Below are 21,001 nucleotides of genomic sequence, written 5' to 3' on the forward strand. Positions count from 1 at the left end.
TTTCGGTTTCTCAGGAAATTCGGGATCAACCTACCCCTGGACCCAGCAATACCACTCCTGGAAATATACCCAAGAGATGCCCTATCATATGACAAGAGCATTTGTTAAACCATGTTCATAACAGTATTATTTGTAATAGCCAGAACCTGGAAACAACCTAGATGCCCCTCAATGAAAGAATGGATGAAGAAAGTGTGGAATATCTACACATTAGAGTACTACGCTGCGGTAAAAAACAATGACTTCTCGAATTTTGCATACAAATGGATGGAAATAGAAAACACTATTCTGAGTGAGGTAACCCAGACCCAAAAAGATGAATATGGGATGTACTCACTCATAATTGGTTTCTAGCCATAAATAAGGGTCATGGAGTCTACAATTGGTGATCCTAAAGAAACTAAGTAAGAAGGTGAACCAAAGGAAAAACATATAGTTATCCTCTTGGCTATGGGAAGTAGACAAAATTGCCGGGGAGAAAATTGGGATCTTGGGGGTGGGGTGGAATGGGGGTAAGGGGAGACGGGGAGAGAAAAGGGAGAAGAGGAGGATGGGGGAAACTTGGGGAAAAAGGAGGATTGGGATAAAGGAAGGTTGGATAGGGAAGCACGGAAGCACAATTCTTAGTTAAGGGAGCCACCTTAGGGTTGGCAAGAGACTTGAACCTAGAGTGGCTCCCAGGAGCCCAAGCCGAGGTCCCCAGTTAGTTCCTTGGGTAGCTGAGGATAGGGAACCTGAAATGACCCTAGCCTATAGCAATACTGACGAATATCTTGCATATCATCATAAAACCTTCATCTGGTGATGGATGGACACAGGTTTCTTCTTTATGGTCTCATCTCTATATTTTCACATCTTATCTTGCCCATCGCTTGTTTCTAAGTGCTTTTGGGTTAACCTTTTCATATTATAAGTTGTATTTTACTTTTTGGTTTTTTTTATTTTTTTATAAGTTGTATTTTATATTAGCCCTTTCTTCCCCTAAGGCCGAGAAGTATACCTTGAAAAAAGGTTGTGAAAACCAGCCATCATTTACTTACGTGAACTCACAAATGCTGATGGTCACATATAATTTACAATAAATTGAAAATAGCACAAAGATAAGAACTCAAAAATTATTTTATGGAACTATTTATATAACTTAGAGAAATGGATTTAAATTATTATTTTATAAATTTGATAAAAGAGTCATATTTATGAATAAATAGATTAATAAATAGTTTGTAAACATACTCTGTACTGACTACTGTGTGTTTTAAATCTCTGGGAATATTATTTATTCTTTTTCTCTCACTAACCTGCATAGTCTTTGTCAAATGAATTTAATTTCATGAGTTAGAAAAATATCTTAGTCCATTTAAGGTGGTTTGTATTTTTAATAGACTTTTGTGATTACGCTCTTGGTGTATTGAGATACAGCTCTGCTGTGCAGTGAAGACTGTAGATTTAAATAAAAAAAGAGGTAGAGAGCAATAGAGGATTTTCTAAAAGCAGAGTACGAGGGAAAACATTGTGGAAATGTAATTTATGATGATACAGTGAGAGAAATATGAATCTAGATTCCTGATCTTTCTATATCTTGGAGTTGGATGCTGCAAAATAGCAGGAGACTATTTCTGCAATATCTTATTCTGTGATCTGTCTCTTTAGTTACTGTCTTGAGATCGCACAGAAGCAGACTGTGCAGGTGGCCTCACTAACTGTGTGCGGAAATGTCAGGAAGTTATAATGCGTGTTCATGCCACAGTCTGCTGATGGCATAAGGTATCACCGTAAGCTGTCTCAAAGGCCATGAGGATGTTATTTCAGCCACCCAGTCACTAAAAAGAAACATGTGTGAGAAGCAAAGTTTCTAATTCATTCATGATTTTGTGAATTCTTAGTAAAATTTAAGCATGTGTCCATTGTACGATGGCACAGGTTCTAAAGTACAAATATCAGCAAAAGGTCTTATGTGGATTTTGAAGGAAACTAGATTGATTGAAGATACAAAAGATATGACTGTTGAAGCCGCCCTTTCTTTCTACTAGCTGTTAGCTTGTCAGTTATCATTTTATAGGAGTTTTCAAAAGATGGATCTTCTATAGCACAGGTTTTTAAATGGTCTTTAAATCTTGATTCTGAGTATAAGGTTCAATTATATTGAGTTTCTTGCATGTGTATGGCATGTTTGACTAAATCCATTCTCTACTGTCTTCAAATTTTTCTATAGCTCCTTTGGACCCTTCCCCTCCCATTCTCATGTGCTTTTTTGTGTCTTAGAACCCACTAGATTCACATAGGACTGCCTTTCCTTTAAATGTATGGTTATAAGACTATCTACTGAACCATACAGCCTTTTGGGAGCCACATCTTTGAAAAGAACTAATCTTCCCTCCCTAGCAGCATCTGTTACCAATAGTTTTTCAGCAATGGCTAGGGATTTTCTCAGTGGAAGGCTGAATTGTTCTACTGACATAGAAAGACGGCCTTTGGTGGCAGGAGGAGACTACATTTCTATTTTTATTGAGTACTTTGCTGATGATACATTTTAATAGGAAAAAAGATAATATGATAATAGAACCAAGAAAAGGGAAAGAGAGATGCAGTTTTAGTCTTTGGAGGCTAAACACCATGTCTGAAATTTTGGCGCCATTGGATTATGTATAGATTTAAGAGTTACTTTGGGCATGGTGGTTCTTAGGTACTTCTTGAAGCAGCATCTGCTGATTCATTGTAGAACACGGTTTTTTAGGGGTTCATATGGTCAACTTCAGGATTTAAGAAGAGTAAATAATGCGCTGTAATATTGTAAGGCAGGTCATGTAATATTGTAAGGCAGGGCATGTAATATTGTAAGGCAGGGCATGTAATATTATAAGGCAGGGCATGTAATATTATAAGGCAGGGTCACTGTAGAGACTAAGAGCCATAGTTGAAATCTCAGACATTATCCTGAAAGGACCATACCTGTGAACTCCTGATATGAATACTAATACATCAAGCGACCTGTATCCAACAAAGAAAATGTTGAAGCATAGAGAGGCAGGGTTGTTTTTAATAAATAAAGAATGTCATGTTATATACTGAGTTCATCAGAATTTTAGACTGTTTAGGAATTCTTTAACATGAATCTGAATTCCATTACATGTTAGTTTTCATTTTTATAAAGATCTGTTTGTCCCAGATACTTGTTTGTTGGTCATGTTAAATTAAATTCTCAAAAAAAGTTGGTATACATAGAGTTATCAACCTCATTTAACAGATGGCGAAGCAAGCAGAGAGACTAAGTGGTTTTCTTAGTTAGGGTTTCTATTACTATGAAAAGATACCATGAATACAGAAACTCATCAAAATAAACAGTTAATTGGGTTGGCTTGCTCACAGTTTTAGATGTTCAGTCCGTTGTCATCATAGCAAAGATCATGGAAGCTTGTAGGCAGATGTGGTGCTGGAGGAATAGCTGAAATTTCTACATCTTGCAGGCAACAGGAAGTCAACTGACATGCTGGAAGGTATCCCGAGTCTAGAACAACTCAAAGCCCACAACTACAGTGACACACTTCCTCCCACAAGGCCATTCCCACTCCAACAGAACCATGGACTACTATAGTGCCATTCCCCATGAGATTTGGGGGCCAATTACATTCAAACTACCATAGTGGGTGATGAGCCAGCCATAACGGTCTACTTCCAGGGTCTGTGGTATGAACAATGTAATAGCTCTTTAATTCTAGATTCTTAGTTTATTCTTTCACAGTAATATGTCATTCATCACTCTTTGCCCACTTGCTGGGCATTTCTGTGTTTTTATATTTAAGCTGGAAATAAATGTAGTTCCTGTTACATATCCAACTGTACTTTTATGGAGAACTTAAAAATTAATATACATGATTTTATGAGCTATGTTTCTGTAGGCAAAGCACCACTTATTACCATTTAAACTTATTTTAATAAATTAAATCTTTTAAGTATTTTGGCAGTACGTGGACAGTAGTCACTCAGCATCTTTTTTCATGATTCATTCGTTGTCTTGTTTCATGAATTCAAATAATCTTACTATAATGAGAGGACCATGACACCAGAACACTTATCCCAATAGCTATGTGTGTTCTTCACTTTACAAACTTTTGAATGGAAAGCTTCTGTCTTGCTTATTCATTACTTTGAAGTAAGTTATTTTCAAAGCATCTATGTACTTTATAAAAAGACTTATTAAACATGAGTTTATGTTCTACTGTGGAAGTAAGATTTATTATATAGAGAGGATCAGATAAGAGAAAGCTAAATTCAAGATAAGAGAAAATAATGAGGGCCTTGTTAAAATGCAAATGTATAGGATTGGATTTGAGATTGTATATTTCTTACAAGTCCCAAGTGATGCCAAGATGATTGGTCACCTGTGTTTTATAAAACCACCAAGAGAATGAGTCAGTGTAATAGACATGAGGGTTGTAGGGGAACTTAGAAGCATGTGGTTGGTGTTGGTCTAATAACAGGGCAGACACTGACATCTGCAATGACTGAGAGGGAAAGGGAAAATCAATTCTGAGCACACATGGGTAAATCATGATCCTATTAATAAAAAAGAATGAATAGAAGAAGTATATTGGAACTTTGGAGATGAATGAAGACGAACGATAAGTTCGTTGTCGTGGGTAAGCATGAACTTTATGTAACTGGACAAGTCTTTTAAATCCTTGATATGCATGTTGCAGTTTGATAAGAGGTTAGTTCTAAAAGTTGAGCTGGAATCTTAGAAGTAAAGAGGTATAGGGGCCATAGTCTCTGCAGAGAAAACGATGCCTTTAAGAGTTGAGAGACAGAGGTGTAATGAAACTAACAGAAATAGACAAGAGCGGCAGGCACGCAGGTCAGGCTGCTGTGGCAGGGGACGGCGTAACAAGCAGAGACCATGGATAATACCAAGAATTTAGAAAGCAGTAAAAATGAACAAAACCCCAGAGTTGTTCAAGATAGTGACGTCACACATCTTAGCAATAGGTCTTACTTATAATCTCAACCCTTAGGACACTGGCCACCAAGGATGATGGCTCAGAGTTCAGCTCGAGCTACATAGCATGTTCCAGGCCAGTGTGAGCTGTGTAGTGTCATCGTGCCTCAGTAAACCAAGCAGAAAAAAACCAAGAGATAAATTGAAGATACTAAATACCAAGGAATTAAATAAAGTAAGAGGTGTTGGTACAAAGATAGTCAGCATGCAACATATTCTTTCACAGTCAATCAGAAACACAGCCATAAAGCCAAACTGACTTTAACTGAATCATTTAATAGCACAGGAATTTCCTATTGCCTTTTCCTAATTGAATTCCCAGATTTATATTATTTCTTTAAAACTTATACATAGAAATGATGGGCTAGCCTTAGTTACCAGAAAACCCTTTGTCTCGTATCATTTTCACTAATCTTGTCTATGTTCAGTGTGGGAAGATCAATAAAGAAAAATTGGTCCTTTTACTGGAGGATTTACAAGTTAACTGGAAATTCAAAAGAGATTTACTCACCTTGCTTGCATTTAAAAATGTATTTGGATTTATTTTCTATCTGATTGCATTGAAACAGCTTATTCTTTTTCATTTATTCTATGATATTTTTGACAGCAAAGTAAGTAGCTTGACCACTTGTCTCAGTTCATGGTCTAGTTAAAATACAGATTGTTTTGTATACAAATACCAATGTACCAAATAATGAATGTGAGGAACATGCACTCTGTTGACACAAAAATACCTTCCATATGATAATGTGTTCACTCTACCCTAGGCTACAGTAAGGACACTCACATTCCCAACACAGGCTGGTTCAGAAGAGTGAGAAATGTCCTAGAGAACAAAACATGACCAGAAGAAAAGTTTCTCTTGCCTAAATCCTCTCTGCTCAGCAACAGAGCAAACTAATCAATCACCATAAGGTTCCAGTGACCCTTTTTGCTGATGCTATCACCCCAGTGCTAATCTAAAGCCCTCCTGTCTATTAATGACTGTTCAGACATGCCAGATGTGATTGTGTAGAGATCTAATGCCCCTGGGAAGTGATTCTCCATGAAGTTTATTTACTCTTGCCTACCCTGGGTGTGCCAATAGACACTCAAATCTATTGAGTGTTTTTTTTCTAAACATTATCTCTTCAACTATTTTTGTTTTGTTTTGTTTGAGACAGGGTTTCTCTGTAGTTTTGGAGCCTGTTTTGGAACTAGCACTTGTAGATCAGGCTGGCCTCAAACTCACAGAGATCTGCCTGTCTCTGCCTCCCAAGTGCTGGGATTAAAGTCATGTGCCACCACCACTCAGCATCTCTTCAACTTTTAACAACACAGATATCAATTTAAGGTCCAAATTTGCATTTTTTGTGGATAAAGTGTTACTCTTCAAAGCTTGAGTTAAGTAATGCTTTCTTTTATTTCTTTGAACAAAGTATTCAATTTAGAAATGGTTGTGGTGCTAGTGGGATGGATCAGTGGATAAAGTTTGTATGTTAGAAGACCTAAGTTCAGCTTTCTGATCCTACAAGGTGGCAAGAGAGAATCAATCCCAGAATTACCTTCTGATATCTGATGTTATATGCATACTATGGCATGAATCAGCCTACACACACACACACACACACACCCCACTATACACACGAAAATAACTTGTTGAATATAATTCAAGAATATTCAGGAATTATCAGATGTTTTAAGAATTTTTGTTTTTTTACTCTTTTGCTAGACCTTAACTCTAAGTAATTTTCAACTCTGGTACACAGCTTTCTTTAAACAAAGTTGCTATATTGTAAACTCTTTTTAAATTGCACAGTGTTAGGTGTCAATAAGAATGTGTATGTGTCATAAACTCAGTTTTAATAGATTGCTTTTCAGAATATTTGGTTTAACAGAGCAAATTAGAGTTGACAAAATTCTCTCCTCGTACTTTTCTTCTTACTATTCTGGAGAAAGGAATCTTATGAATAAAACTTTAGTCTATTTAATGTTTTCACAGTCAGATGAAGGTTAAGATTCTATTAGATAAAATAATATTATTAAATATCTATAATCATAACATCTCACATTATAACTTCGATGTCAGCAACAAGGCCCTTTTTTTGCTACAAGAGATGGGCCACATTAATTCATAGGTCATTCTCATGGCATATGTGTTGCATTACCATGGTATTCTTATGTATATATATTTGTTTCTGTGTGTTTCAATTGCATTTCATTGACTCATAACTTTCTTGTAAGTTTGCACTTTCTTTCCATGGTCGAAGAATCCCTTTAATTCCATTTCTCTGTTTCTCCTCATACAGTCTGACAGCCAGATATGCAGCTCAGTGTAATCACAGTGGGATTGCAACCAGTCAGAAAAAGCCTACTAGGTCAGTTCACGTCTCTAATCTCTTGTTTGTTAGTGCTGTTCAAGTAAACGCCAGTGATATGCTGTCCTACCTCTTTACATTGTCCAAAGCAGTACACACTTCTAAGAGTACTGAGTTTGAAGTACTCGGTTCTCCCCGGTGGATATGGAGACTGTGGGATGAGGCTGTTAGGTGATTAAATGGGTTTAAAGGTCTGGCTTTGATTGAGATTTAGTGATGTCCAGTTATGTGATGGGCAAAAGCTGTGTCCTAGATTTAGAGTAAGTGGGGAAAAATGACCCTGAAAGCCATTTGACCCTTTCAAGGTCTCATAATCTGAACGTTACACAGCAAGATTTTTAACTATTTTGAAATAGGCATGGGGTACTTACTATACACTCTAAAAGCAGAATTGGGTTGGATGATTTTTGTGGGGAAATTAACTTAGGACGATGTTCTATATATAATAACAAATTCATGCTTTGATAACATATGGATTTAAAGATCAATATATATTTATGCTTTTTACAAAACAATGATTTGTAAAGTATTTGGAGAGCTTGATTTCTGTTCACGTTACTGATAAAGGAGTAATGGTAGCTCAAGTCAGCTGGATGAAGTCAAAGCAAAGGTTTGCACTCTGATGTATACTGCTATGTGCATTCTCCTTTCTTAGGAGCTGTCAAGTGCTGATTGGTCAGTCATTGCTTCAGCCGTGAATCAAGCTGTCCAGGGCTTCGCCATGAGGGCTACTTCTGATGGCTCCATGACATCAGTGCCTTGTTTTAATTTTTTTTTACATGAATTTCCACAGCAATAGAAACTTATTCTGGAGAGAAGCATGCTTCAAATGGTTTAGTTAAAATGACAACAGATGACATTAATGACATCTGTGGGGGCAGTGACACCCATGAGCAGTAAGCACCTTCAGGACTCCTGTAAAATGTGGACATACACGACATCCTCGAAGCACTTTGTCCTAATGGAAATTTCCTGTGTCACACACTGTCTCTCTCTCTCTCTCTCTCTCTCTCTCTCTCTCTCTCTCTCTCTCTCTCTCTCTCTCTCTCTCTCTTCTCCATCTCATTTCCCTTTTTACTGCTTTGATGAATGATGGGGAGGCTCTGGCTGCCAGTCAAATTAGGGTAATGAGAAGAGCAAATGTATCTTTTAATTTTTTTTAATTTGTTCTTCTGAGGACTGAAGATCACTTAACTTCATGGGTCACAGTAAAGATTAAAATGCATCTTAATTGCTTTCTAGAAGTGGGTCAAGTTTCATTGCAAACAGGGCAAGTTGGAGGACAGACTGTTTACACATGAGTATGGAATGAATTTCAAAGTCTATGGCTATGTTTTCAGAAATTGCTCTCATATTTATTGGGATTGGAACACATAGCCCAATTAATTATTTGACTTCTTCCTGTGGAGAGTAATCGCTGGGGCTGTAAATTCCTAGGGTCTGTGGTTATGATGTTGTAGCTACAACCCCTTGTATAGCTATTTGAGAAAAAAATAAAAAGCTGAAGTCATTTGGGAAAGATTCTAATCTTGTATTTGACAAACCTCAAACCATTAGAATAGTTGCAGAGACTGTTTATTAGCCAGATGTGTTTAAACATGTTAATCACGAAAGTGCAGTCAAAAAATTGAAACTCTTAAGAGCCTCTAAGTGCAGTTTTTATGTTTGTATTTTCCTGGTGTTCATTGCATCTTGCAGTTCTACTACTATAAAACGTTTTATTTGGGGAGGGGTTGCTTTCTCAAAGTTGGTAGAACAGTAGAGATGTGCTGAAATCTGCTGTTCTAAATAAATGAGCAATTTGGACATATAATGCAGTTATAAAAATATTTTAATTTTTTTTTTTTATTTTAAAAGAAGAGCTGTGGAAAGATCCGCACTGTTTCTTAGGAAAGATTGATCCGTCTTCTTTTCAAGCAGGAATTTTCAGAGCAGTACACAAGCTCATCCACACGGTGGCAGCACAGACACACAGTGCTGGCAGCATCCACGTCATGTCTCAAAATTGTCAACGCTAGCTGGCCATTAAGTTCTAGGTTTTCAGTCATGTGGGCTGAGCTTATGATACGTATGCAAAATGCAATAGTAATGTAAACTAAAAATTAGGTACAGTTCATGAAATGATGGAGAAGTATAATTTTAAAGAAAAAAATAGTAAAATGTAAACTGATCCAAACTGAAACTTGACGCTAGTCTTAATGCAATAGTGTCAGGTGACCGGCATCTACCCCGCTGCTCTGGTGATGAGAGAGAGGGCATGAGTTTCCACCTGACTCGTTCTTCATACACAAAAAGCACTGAGACTGCCTTCGCTCTAGGTATATTTCAACTATCATTGTACTCAGAGTGGTTTTCTTCCTTCGAGGTTGGTTAGCATCCCGTTCTGCCCTATGCAATGCGGTGGGCTCATGCGAATAATCACCAAAAATATATCTCAGTCCCCTTCTTCACAAGATAGTGCAACATTTTTGTGAGGCAGCCCAGCTGTGTATAGCATAATCGCGACCTTGGTCCTGGCACTGTATTTTAATGTAGCTTAGAAGCTTAAGCTTAGCTAGTCAAAATACCATTGGTGTTTGCCTTTTGTTCAATGATTTATTCTTGCCATTAAATTTCAAGGCTTAGGAAAAGCTGCATTAGCTAAAACTATGTTCCGTACACTGAAAGGGAAATTTTAGCAACTACAAATAATTGAGTAATGGGCTAAAAATTCTATGAGGTTAAAGCCAGCGTTGCTCTTCTCATATAATTGAATGGTATATTTAACATAAACTTTTATTCATCTGAGAAAGTTATTTTTATGGTTAAAGGCCACTTTGTTTTAATTTTCTTATCTTTAGAGGCATGTTTATTGAGAAGTAAACCCAGCTTTTCCTCCCAGCCTCTTACTTGATGCCCAGCTGTTTGTCCCTTAACCCATCATTTTCTGCTAAGTAGGTCGTAGACGATCCCATACTGTGGGTTTCCCACCAACTCTTCCTTGCTCATACTTCCCTTCTCCTTATTTTTTGAAGTGTACAATAAATGATGTAATTTTTTTTCTCGTGCTATTTCAGGCTTCCAGGGCCCTCTAGGGTGCCAGCTGCAAGCAGCAGCAACAAGGCTCCAGGAGCCTCCAACCTGAATAGGAGAAGTCAGAGCTTTAACAGCATTGACAAAAACAAGCCTCCAAATTATGCAAACGGCAATGAGAAAGGTAAGTGTGCACCTGTCACATCAGCCTGGTCCGAGTCGAATGGATGCCTTGTGGATTGACACAGGGATGTTGAGAGCTGGACAGTGGGGCAGCTTAGAGATGAGAATCTTATACGAGAAGTTTCCTAACCCCCGCCATCATGAATTGCGGCTTCCTCCTGGTCCTTTCTATTCTGCAGAACATTTTCAAGGAAATGAGTTCATGTATTTTAAAGTAGATTGTTAATTATAGAGCCAAGCATAAAATCTGTTTCACAAAAGAGTTAGTTACCCCAGATGTATATACATAGAGTTTTCTTACGCCTTTCGTCCTTTATGAAAATTTATCCTGAAATCAAGAAGCTAACTTAAGCTTATTTGAATTCCTGTGTCAGTTAATCCTTGTGTCACTGACAAAATGCGGACAGTAATGAAGGTGAATGTATTAAAAGCTGAGATATAGTGAATAGGCTGTGGGAGTATATACCTGGAATTCCTGTACTCAGGAGACTAAGGTAGGAAGGTTACTGCAAATTTGAGGCCAATGTGGGCTATGTAGTAAGTCCCCAGATAGGCAAGATAACAGCGTATGTGAGCATTTCCAAAAATGTAGGAACAATAGTCGATATATGTTTGTGATAAGCGTTCGTCTTTGAATGATTTATTTATTTTATTTTATTGCTTTGTTATTTTGCCTGCATGTAAATCGGTGTGAGGGTATCAAATCCTCTGGAATCGGAGTTACATACAGTTGAGAGCTGCTATGTGGGTGCTAGGAGTTGAACCTCGGTCCTCTGGAAGAGCAGCCAGTGTTCTTAACCACTGGATCATATCTCCATCCTCTAGTGTCTGTCTTTGAAAGCAGAAGGACTGGGAAACATTATGACATCATCGTTCCCAAAACATCAAATTGTCCATATATATATATATATATATATATATATATATATATATATATATATATATTCTTAAAATACTTACTAGAAACATAAAATCACAGAATGAATAGGTAAAAAAGACACAAATATATATGTGAATAGTAGATTATAAATGCTCTACAGGCCACACAGTTCTCTATGATATGCAAGGTGTGTATTTTTAAAGGTGCTGACTTGGAACCTGTCCTATTTGGAACAGGGCTCAATAGAATGGATGTACATCTATGCCTGAATCCTAAGGGAAATGGAAAAGGCATGCTTTGCAAATACTGTGACTGTTAGAACACTATTTCCACATCAGTGAAATGTCCTATTTCTCTTTGTCCTTCCCTACCCAGTGCAGGGTAGTCTATGAAATTAAGAAGTGATTCATATGTTTAGTTAGGAGAACTATGGAAAGCTGAGTATGAATGGCTAAGCCAAGCATGGACTATTCTGTACAGGTTAGATAATTACCACTTACGTCAATAGGGAATTAGGCAGCATTCTCTTACTCAGACATAAATTGACAGGGTCAACCTTGAACGAGAAACTGTTTTGTGAGGATCTTTCCTTTGGACTGAAGCAAATTTTGGAGTATTGTAATCCCTGGATAGCAAAGCAGTATGTCTTAATGCCTGAAATGCCTCCCACTTTTGACTCGAGTGGAGGGAAGGGGAGAGGAAATACTGTATACATTTTGAAGTCTGAAGCTTTAAAATTAAGAAGAAAGTCTCCTTTTGTCAGCAAGTGATTGAGCATTCACTGATTCATAATGACCAGGTACATTTAAAGTTTTAATAAAAAAGTTATTGCTGGCATAATTGTGAGTGCCGCTGGCCTTCATAATATTCTAAAATCAACTGGTTTTCACCTTCCTGGTTGGCAGCTTTATGAGTACATGATTCCATTGAACATTTTAAAACAAGAAAAAAAAAACATTCTCTTCAGTCATCAAAAGAGTTTTAATTATTTTTTATAATGTTTAATACCACACATATGCCTACTTTTCAAGCCCAAGTTTGGTTTCTCTTCTTTAATAGGCTCAGTGATTTTGAGCATTCTATTTTTCCTTTCATTTAAATAAAAATATACTCTTGAACCTTTTACTTTTCTTGGGAAGACAGCAAATGGGAAATGGGAATTTCTGGTTGGAAGTAAACACTCCCCTCATTGTGTGACTTTAGAAAGCGTTCTATAATTTCAAACAAATTCTACAAGTATATGCTACATAATTTCTAGAGGAGGCTAACAAACTTGCAAACAGAGGTGTGTTGAACGAGCTACCACTACTTATTTAAAATTCTCATGCTGCCATCTGCACATTTATGTTTGTATATATGTGTATATACATATATATTGCTCCATATATATTATTATATTAGTTTCTACACATACATATCTGATACTAGAAGAGAGATTTAGGAGTGATCTAAATATTTTTGATAAGGCGATAAAATGAAGTGTCTATATTTGCTTTTTCAAAGTCGTTATTTCTGGTATCTCAAAGTACAACTCCAAAGATGGATAAGCACCCAGGTTCTCCCAAAGATGCTCAGCTTCTCATGGATGTCTAGAAATTTAACATTGTATATAGCAATATTTCTAATTACCACAAGATGGAGACAGATACAATGCAATATGTGGTGGTCTTGATCACTTACCAGAGAAAGCAAAAGGTGTAAAGACATAGTGAATTAACATTTATTGCTGTAAATAAAGCTACCTGAAATTTTCATAATATTTTGAAGAGTTTGTCACTTACGCCCTTTGGGTTAAGGAGTTGTAGGAGAGGGATGTGTAATTGATAATCCGGATAATGAGGCAATATGAAAGCTGTACTTTGTAGATCCTTTTTACAGATTTGTAGACTTGTCACACATATGTGGGCATTAAGTGTAAGTAAATTGTCAATAAGTTTAGATAAACTCGCATGATAGAAAACAGTTTTGCATGTACAATGCACTTGCTGTTAGAATTATTTGTGTCATTGGATGCAGAGCCATTTCAATTGTAATATTACACTGTGACAAATTATAACCCACTCTGTGTCCAAGCAAGTACTACAAGCTTTAATTTGAGGCGTCCAAGGCAATCTAGGCTTCTACTTCACAACTTCACACAGTGACCTCTCTGGTTCGTAGAGACACCCCTTACACATGCCTGACCTCAGCATCTTTCCTTAGTTTCAGAGGACTGTTATATAACCCTTTATTTTTTTCTGTCCTGGACTCTAAAGCCAGAACCATGTGGCTGAAGCTGATGAGTTCTATTGCTTTCTGGGGTTGGAACATGGCCACCTCACTCAATTACATCTTTGCCAGCTTCCTGTTTTCAAAAGTTTCCTCTACTGCCTAAGCTTGGCTGTCCTGAAGCTGTATACTAGGTTGACCTTGCACTCAGAGATCTTTCAGTTCTATCTTCCCTAGCTTCCTGTTGTTGTTGTCGGTTACCTTCACTGCCTAAGTTTGGTTGTTTCAGAACTTGCTCTGTAGACCAGGCTGGCTTCAAACTTAGAGATCCACCAGCCTCTGCCTCTGAAGTGTTGAGATTAAAGGTGTGCACCACCACACACAACTCTAAGCTTTTCTTTAATTCCTTTTTACAAGTTGGAACCTTAGCTGTGTGGATCGTGCCCTGAGGTCACCACCTCCTTTATTCCAGTTTTTAATCTGTTTGTCTCCTTGAACAAAGAACTTAGTTCCATTCTACTTCCTTTTCTCCTAAAACTTTATATTTTCTATTTTAACTTGCTCTGCTTGCTCCTTTCATCATAATTCTTCATTAGAGTTACCACTCTCAGCCACACAACAGAAGCTATGTTGGACTGTTTTGAAATTTCCTCTGTCAATGGAAAGAATTCAAAACTCTTCACTTCAGTCTCCAGCACACACATTCTTTATCAAAAGAACACAAGAAAGATCTCTAGACAGCATACTAAAATTCTTCTCCTCTGAAACCTCTTAAGGCAGGTCCCCACAGTTCAAATAACTCTTAGCTCTCTGTCTTCCAAGCTCCTACTAGGCCACGAAGCAGAAGTTCAAGCATTCCACTACTTTCCTAACCCAAACTGCCAAGATCCATATTATTCTAAACAAAAACATGGTCTGGTCTATCACAGTAATTCTCCAGTCCCTGGTACCAATTTCTGTCTTAATTAGGGTGTCTATTGCTATGAAGAGACACCATGACCACAGCAACTCTTATAAAGGATTTTGGAAGTTATTTGAGTCTACCTCCACAGTGATACATTTTCTCCAACTAGGCCACACTTACTCCAACAATGCCATACTTCCTAATAGTGTCACTCCCTATGATCTTATGGGGACCAATTACATTCAAATTGCCACATCTTCTATTTCTTTTTCAGAAAAAAGCAAGCCTTCAAGAAACAACAGACAAATAGGGCAATCAAAAATAAATTTAAAGTAACTCATCAAAGGTAGCTTGAGAGGCTGGATTTATTTTATTATTCTATGAATACTTGAGAAGATCTATTTTTAGGGCCAAGTGTATATAGTTCAGTAATAGTGCCTGGAATGGCTGGAACTTATGGTTGCCTCCCAGTTCTTCAAGCTTACAGTATCTCAGAGAGAGAGGGAGGGATGGAGGGAGGGAGGGAGGGAGAGAGAGAGAGAGAGAGAGAGAGAGAGATTTTGTCTGAAGAATTAAACAAATTAAAAATTCAGAACTCTCTAAAATTTGTAAATTGCAAAAAAGATTTATGTATGTATAAGAACAATTTAACTTCCATACTGAAAAAAAAACCAAGCTGTTTTAAGCACAGCAGTGTTAGTTGGTATGATTAGGGGTAGAAGGATACAGGGTGATTTCCATAAACCATGACATCGAATGGAATCACCAGAGACGCGTCAACCTCACTTCAATACCTAATACCATCTCAATACTAAGCATCTCCCAAAAACAGGTGTGCTCATTTTAGCAGACGAATTAAAATATTCATTTTATATTGTCATAAATCATTTCTTGTAAAGACAGCGGTGATAGAAATGTTAGTGGAGAATGGAATACCATCTCACTGTTCCGTGGAAGTGGGAGGTAGGAACAAATTTCTCAGAATACATCGAGAAATTAAAAGAGCATCTTTTGTTAGGCTTTTCAGACTCACCTTCACTTCCTCCTCCTGATCACCAGCCATTCAAAAGCTGACAATGAAGAATGCAGGCGATCCTCGCATTTATCAGAGCCCGTGCCCTCTGAAAGAGGGCTCTAGGCAGATGCGTCCTCTGAAAAAAACGCATACCGGATGACTAGGAATTGGAGCTTGAGAAAACCATGCTGTGACTCATTTGGGCACACATTTTATGTGTTTCAAGAAACGTTAATAGATTAGTTTTGTTTTACAAAGTACGTGCAATGTGTTTGAAAGGGAATACTAAACATCTCAGTTATTGTAAATGTAAATTCCCCTGTTTCATTGTGACCCAGTTGTGAGCTACATTTTAGAGTCCCGAGTTACTAAACTTGGGTTGCCTGACACAGTTCCTTAGAGATGTGTTTTTCCATGTTGCTAAGGAACATGCCTCAGTACCCTGGGGAACACTACTACCATCTCACTGTCTCTCCCAAAAGGTTCTTACACTGAACATGTACCATTACAGAAGAGAACAGCATCAAGCACTATCTAATATGAGCCTTCTTTTCTTTTATTTATCCCCAACCTGGAACTAGCAGGATTGATGCCAAAGATCTAGCAACATTTTGACTCATTGTTGTGAGCCATTACAGTTCATGTGAGTTTTGTATTAGCTACTGAATTTCAGATGCTTGCTGTTAGCTAAGCAAAAGATATTCCATTCTTCAACACATTTTTTCTGGCTCTTTTGTTCCATAATTCTTTTTAAATATTTGTAGGGAACTAAAGTGCTGTTCTTTTTTTTTCTGTTAGATAATATGTATGTTTAAAGACTTATTTATTTGCCTTGTATGCGTGTGTGTGTTTGCCTACATGTATATATACACATCACGTTCATGCCTTGTTCCTATGGAAGTCAGGTGTTGGAAATCCTGAAACTGGAATTATAGATAACTATGAGCAGTCATGGATTCAGGAAACCTAACATGGGTCCTTTACAAGACCAGCCTCACTGTGTATGTTTATTATTTTTAATTACTGATAATTTTATTGTGCTTTCCACGACTCTTTGTTCATCCTGATATAAGGTAGCAGTACCATAATTTCTGAAATCTAAGAAGTTTTCAACTCTTAGCCAACACTCAGTACAAACAAGGTGCTATCACTAAGTAATATCCATGAAATACGTTGCTGGTTTCTATGTGTATATTGAGGGACTTTGTTTATTACTGAAGATAATAAAAGCTGGTTCATAAATAGAAACAGTCCCAAATATCACACCCTTTCACAAAGCAGCTCCCTGACTTTGCAAATAGTATAGGAAAGCATATGCGGAGAGGACATTGTCTCTGCAATAGCATCCTAGGTTTTTGTTGAGTCATTATAAAATTGATGACTGGAACATTTCACAAGCAATTACCTTCTCAAGGTTACGTGCTGCAACATGATAGAGGCAAGAGAAGACATTTGCATCTGGGCCATCCTTTATGACTTTTCACATTCTTCAAAGGTGTTCCGGTATGTTATCGAGAAACAGATTGGTATTTTATATACTGATTATTTCCAGTCTTATTACAACCTGTAACTCTTTTGTTTCTTTCCTTCCGCAAGAATTATTGTGCTTAGGATGTCCTGTATCCAAGGATATCAGTATTATCCAACTCTCTGCCTGCTCTGCAGAGAACACTTTTCAAAGAATGCGGATATTGTCATCCTCATTATCACCTTATAGATTCTTAGTTAAAGGTTTATTTTCTGTGAGTCTCTGCATCTGTTTTTATCAGTTACTGGATTAAGGATCTCTGGCGATAATTGAGGTTACGGAGCCTGGTCAGTTTAGGCTACCTATCCAGTGTTGCTAGGAAGTTTAGCTGACCTCATCGTTTGTAGATCTGTGGGAGTTTCCATTGTACCAGGTTTCTTTCTGACCCCAAAATGAGCCCATATGAAAACATCACTTTGAGCTCTCTCCCCCTCTTTCCACCTTCCAAACTTATCCCTCCTGTTCCCATTCTTGCTCCCCTCACCCACAAGCTACCCAAGAAATCTCTTATCCTTGTGTTTTCCACGGAAATCTATGCATTCCACTTTGGGCCCTGCTTGTTACTCAGCCTGTCTGGGACTGTGAACTGTAGCCTGGTCATTGTTATTACAGCTAATGTCCACTTACTAGTACAGACCATGTTTGTCTTTCTGGGTATGGGTTACCTCACTCAGGATGATTTTTTTCTAGTTCCATATATTTGTCTTCACATTTCCTGATGTTAGTGCTTTTAATGGTTGAATAATACTCCATTGTGTAAATGGACCACATTTTCTTTATCTGTTCTTTGTTTGAAGGGCATCTAGGTTGTTTTCAGGTTCTGGCTATTATGAATAATGCTGTTCTCAACATAGTTGAACAAATGTTCTTGCGGTATGATTAAACATCTTTTGAGTATAGACTCAAAAGCAGTATAGTGGAGATTTGAGGTAGATTGATTCCCAATTTTCTGAGAAACTGCCATATTGATTTCCAAAGTGACTGTACAATTTTGCACTCCTACCAGCAATGGAGGAGTGGTCCCTTTGCTCCACATCCCCTCCAGCATGAGTTGTCATTTGTGTTATTGATCTTGGCTATTCTGATAGATTTAAGACAGAATCTCATAGTCTTGATTTGCATTTCCCTCATGGGTAAGGATTTCGAACATTTCTTTAAGTGTATCTCAGCCATTTGAGAGTCTTCTGTTGAGAATTCTCTGTTTAGCTCTATACTCCATTTTTAATTGGATTATTTGGTATTTTGATGTGTAATTTCTTTAGTATTTATATATTTTGGAGATCAGCCTGCTATTAGATGTGGGGATGGTGAAAATCTTTTCCCATCTATAAGCTGCCATTTTGTCTTATTGATAGTGTCCTAGCTTTTCAGTTTCATGAGATCCCATTTATTAATTGTTGATCTTGTTTCTCTTCTACTAGTGTTCTATTCAAGAAGTTGTCCCCTATGCCATCTCAAGGCTATTTCCTACTTTCTCTTCTGTAACATTCAGTGTAACTGGATTTATGCTGAGGTCCAAGATCCACTTGGACTTGAATTTTGTGTAGGGTTATAGATATGGATCTATTTGCATTCTTTACATGTCAACATCCAGTTATGTCAGCACCATTTGTTGAAGATGCTTTTTTTTTCCTACTGTATAATTTTGGCTTTTTGTTTTGTCCAGAATCAGGTGTTCACAGGTGTGTGGATTTATGTTGGGGTCTTCAATTTTCTTCCACTGATCCACCAAGCATAGGGAATCCTGTTGAAGAGAGGGAGGAAGAACTATACCCACCAAAGGGTGGCGTCAACGTCATCCCAAGGGAACCCACAGAAACAACTAACCTAGGCTAGGCTCATAGAAACTCACATTTCACATAGAGCCCACAGCTAGGGAGCCTGCAAGGGACCAACCTACACCCTCTGTATATTACAGTTGTGTAGCTTTTTCTACTGGTCTACTTGTGGGACTCCTACCAGTGTGAGCATGGCCTGTCCCTAACACTTTGGCTGCCTTTTGGCCACCTAGCTCCTTAATACAAGGGGAGGAACTTAGTACTGTCTTAACTTCATATAGCATTCTGTGTTGACACCCATGGGAAGTCTGCCCCTTTCTGAACAGAAACAGAGCAGAAGTGAATTGGGGGAAGGTTGTGTAGCAGTAAAGGAGAGGAGAGAAGGTGAGTAGAAGAAGAAGGGGAAATTGTGGTCAGGATGTAAAATAAATGAACTTTTAAAAAGTTAGTTTTCTTCTATCTAAGATACCGTGCACTGAAAAATAGATGTACAAATTCAGGATGTTTTCTGTGTGGCTTATGAAGCAGGTAACACTGTCAGCTATTGTATCTAAGCTCTAAAGCCCTAAAGTTTATCAATGACCTCATTCCTCATTTTCCTGTGTCTGTTGCAGTCACCATATTTACCTCAGTGTATTCACTTTAGGAGTAGATTGGAATTGCACCTGAATTGTTGACAGTGTCACTTGCCAGGTGAGGAAGCCAAACATTGACGGAGGAAGTTTAGGCATATTTGTAAGCCTGAATGAAGAGATATATTTTTACATTAACTCTGAGGAATATGTGTGAGCAGACTGTCAAAGGAAATAGAGTAGTGCACTGGGCAGAGTCTTTTATGTTATTCATATTTAAATTCTGCTCAGTGAGGAAGAAGACAAACAGAATTCAGATACCCATTTAGCTTCTCCATGGTAAGAAATACTGTCAGAATTTAAATCCTCCAAGATAAATCTGGTTCAATGTGTTGGAGTTTTCTAAGTCTTGCTATGTTTATTATTGGGTACAAGTTGCTTTCTCTCATGAAGCTCTCATTTTCTTATTTTTGGCAAAAGAACGCTTGTGTGTATGGGTGGTTATTATGAGATTTAATATGATACTGTGGACAAAAATCTCACAACATGCTTTGAACAATTCATTGAGAACCACTAGTTAGTGGTTATGGTAGAGTTGGTTGGTATCTAGATGGAAGAAGAGGAAGATTAATAGAAAATTGTTATTTGGAGACCAGAGATAACAGGTTATCACCATAAACAAAGAAAGGCCGTAAGGATGGAAGGCACAGTCACACTGTTTAAATACCTTTACATTTGCATATGAGGCATCTGTTCTTTTCTTTCTATAAAAAGATTAATTTTGAGTGATAAACAGACTTAATCAACCTTCAGAACCATGTTATTGGGTGTAGGATGCTTAATATTGAAGATGTGACTGACAGATCCTAAGGTTTCCACTTTACCCATTCTGTAGAAGGCACTGATGCTTGTTATGCCCAGATCACAAAGTCCCCCCCCCCCCCTCAAACCAACTAGGAGACCGAGTCTTGTATGTAAAAGCAAAGAGCCTTTATTCTTACACAAGTTTACAAACTTGGTCTCCCTGAGTGTCCAATATATTGGAGTGATCAGAGAGACTCAAGCTCAGTTAGAGTTGGGTTTTTATTGTAGCAAAGGTGGGGGTGAAGGATTTCTAAGGTTTAGGACCCCTGATTGGCTGACATTTGTCTAGGAGTGTTCTGGTGAAAAAAAATGATGGGTGTGTGCTGGCAGGTGATCCCATCTACAATGGTTGGAATGTTAAGAATTTCCCTTCGATGGTCTGTTCCTGGGTGGAGCCTGGGAAGTCTCAGTTTATTGTCTTTCTTGGGACCAGGTCTTGCCTTAGGGAAAACTACTGAGACCCAGGCCTCTATTGAACTTGTCATGACTGGGTCCCACCATGCTGCCATTTCAGCTGCTGTTGCTATCCACTCTGTCATGAGGAGTCCGGGGAGCTCTCTCCATCCGGACATCTTTCTGACGCTGAGAGACCTGACACTGTGGTTTGTCCTCTTAAAGAAATCTGGGCTTTCTTATTGCTGCTATAAAAAGACAGACTGGGGATAGATTTTGAGGCAGGCATGGAAATCTGTCTTAGATGAGTGTTC

The 21,001-nt window shown here is 37.9% G+C and overlaps 1 protein-coding gene across 5 annotated transcripts in view; it reads left to right on the plus strand.

Annotated features, from left to right (window-relative positions):
* Positions 1-21,001, plus strand: part of Nav3 (neuron navigator 3) — a 477,963-nt gene that overhangs the window by 295,578 nt on the left and 161,384 nt on the right. For 3 of the 5 annotated variants that reach the window (XM_075954789.1, XM_075954787.1, XM_075954788.1), the window contains exons 6-7: positions 7,282-7,350; positions 10,407-10,546. In XM_075954789.1, coding sequence (XP_075810904.1) covers positions 7,282-7,350; positions 10,407-10,546 — 209 coding nt within the window. The remainder of the gene's footprint in view (positions 1-7,281; positions 7,351-10,406; positions 10,547-21,001) is intronic. The other 2 variants (XM_075954792.1, XM_075954790.1) reach the window with 1 other exon arrangement.

This window comes from Microtus pennsylvanicus, chromosome 20 (assembly GCF_037038515.1).
Source record: "Microtus pennsylvanicus isolate mMicPen1 chromosome 20, mMicPen1.hap1, whole genome shotgun sequence".
In the NCBI taxonomy this organism is placed as follows: Eukaryota; Metazoa; Chordata; class Mammalia; order Rodentia; family Cricetidae; genus Microtus; species Microtus pennsylvanicus.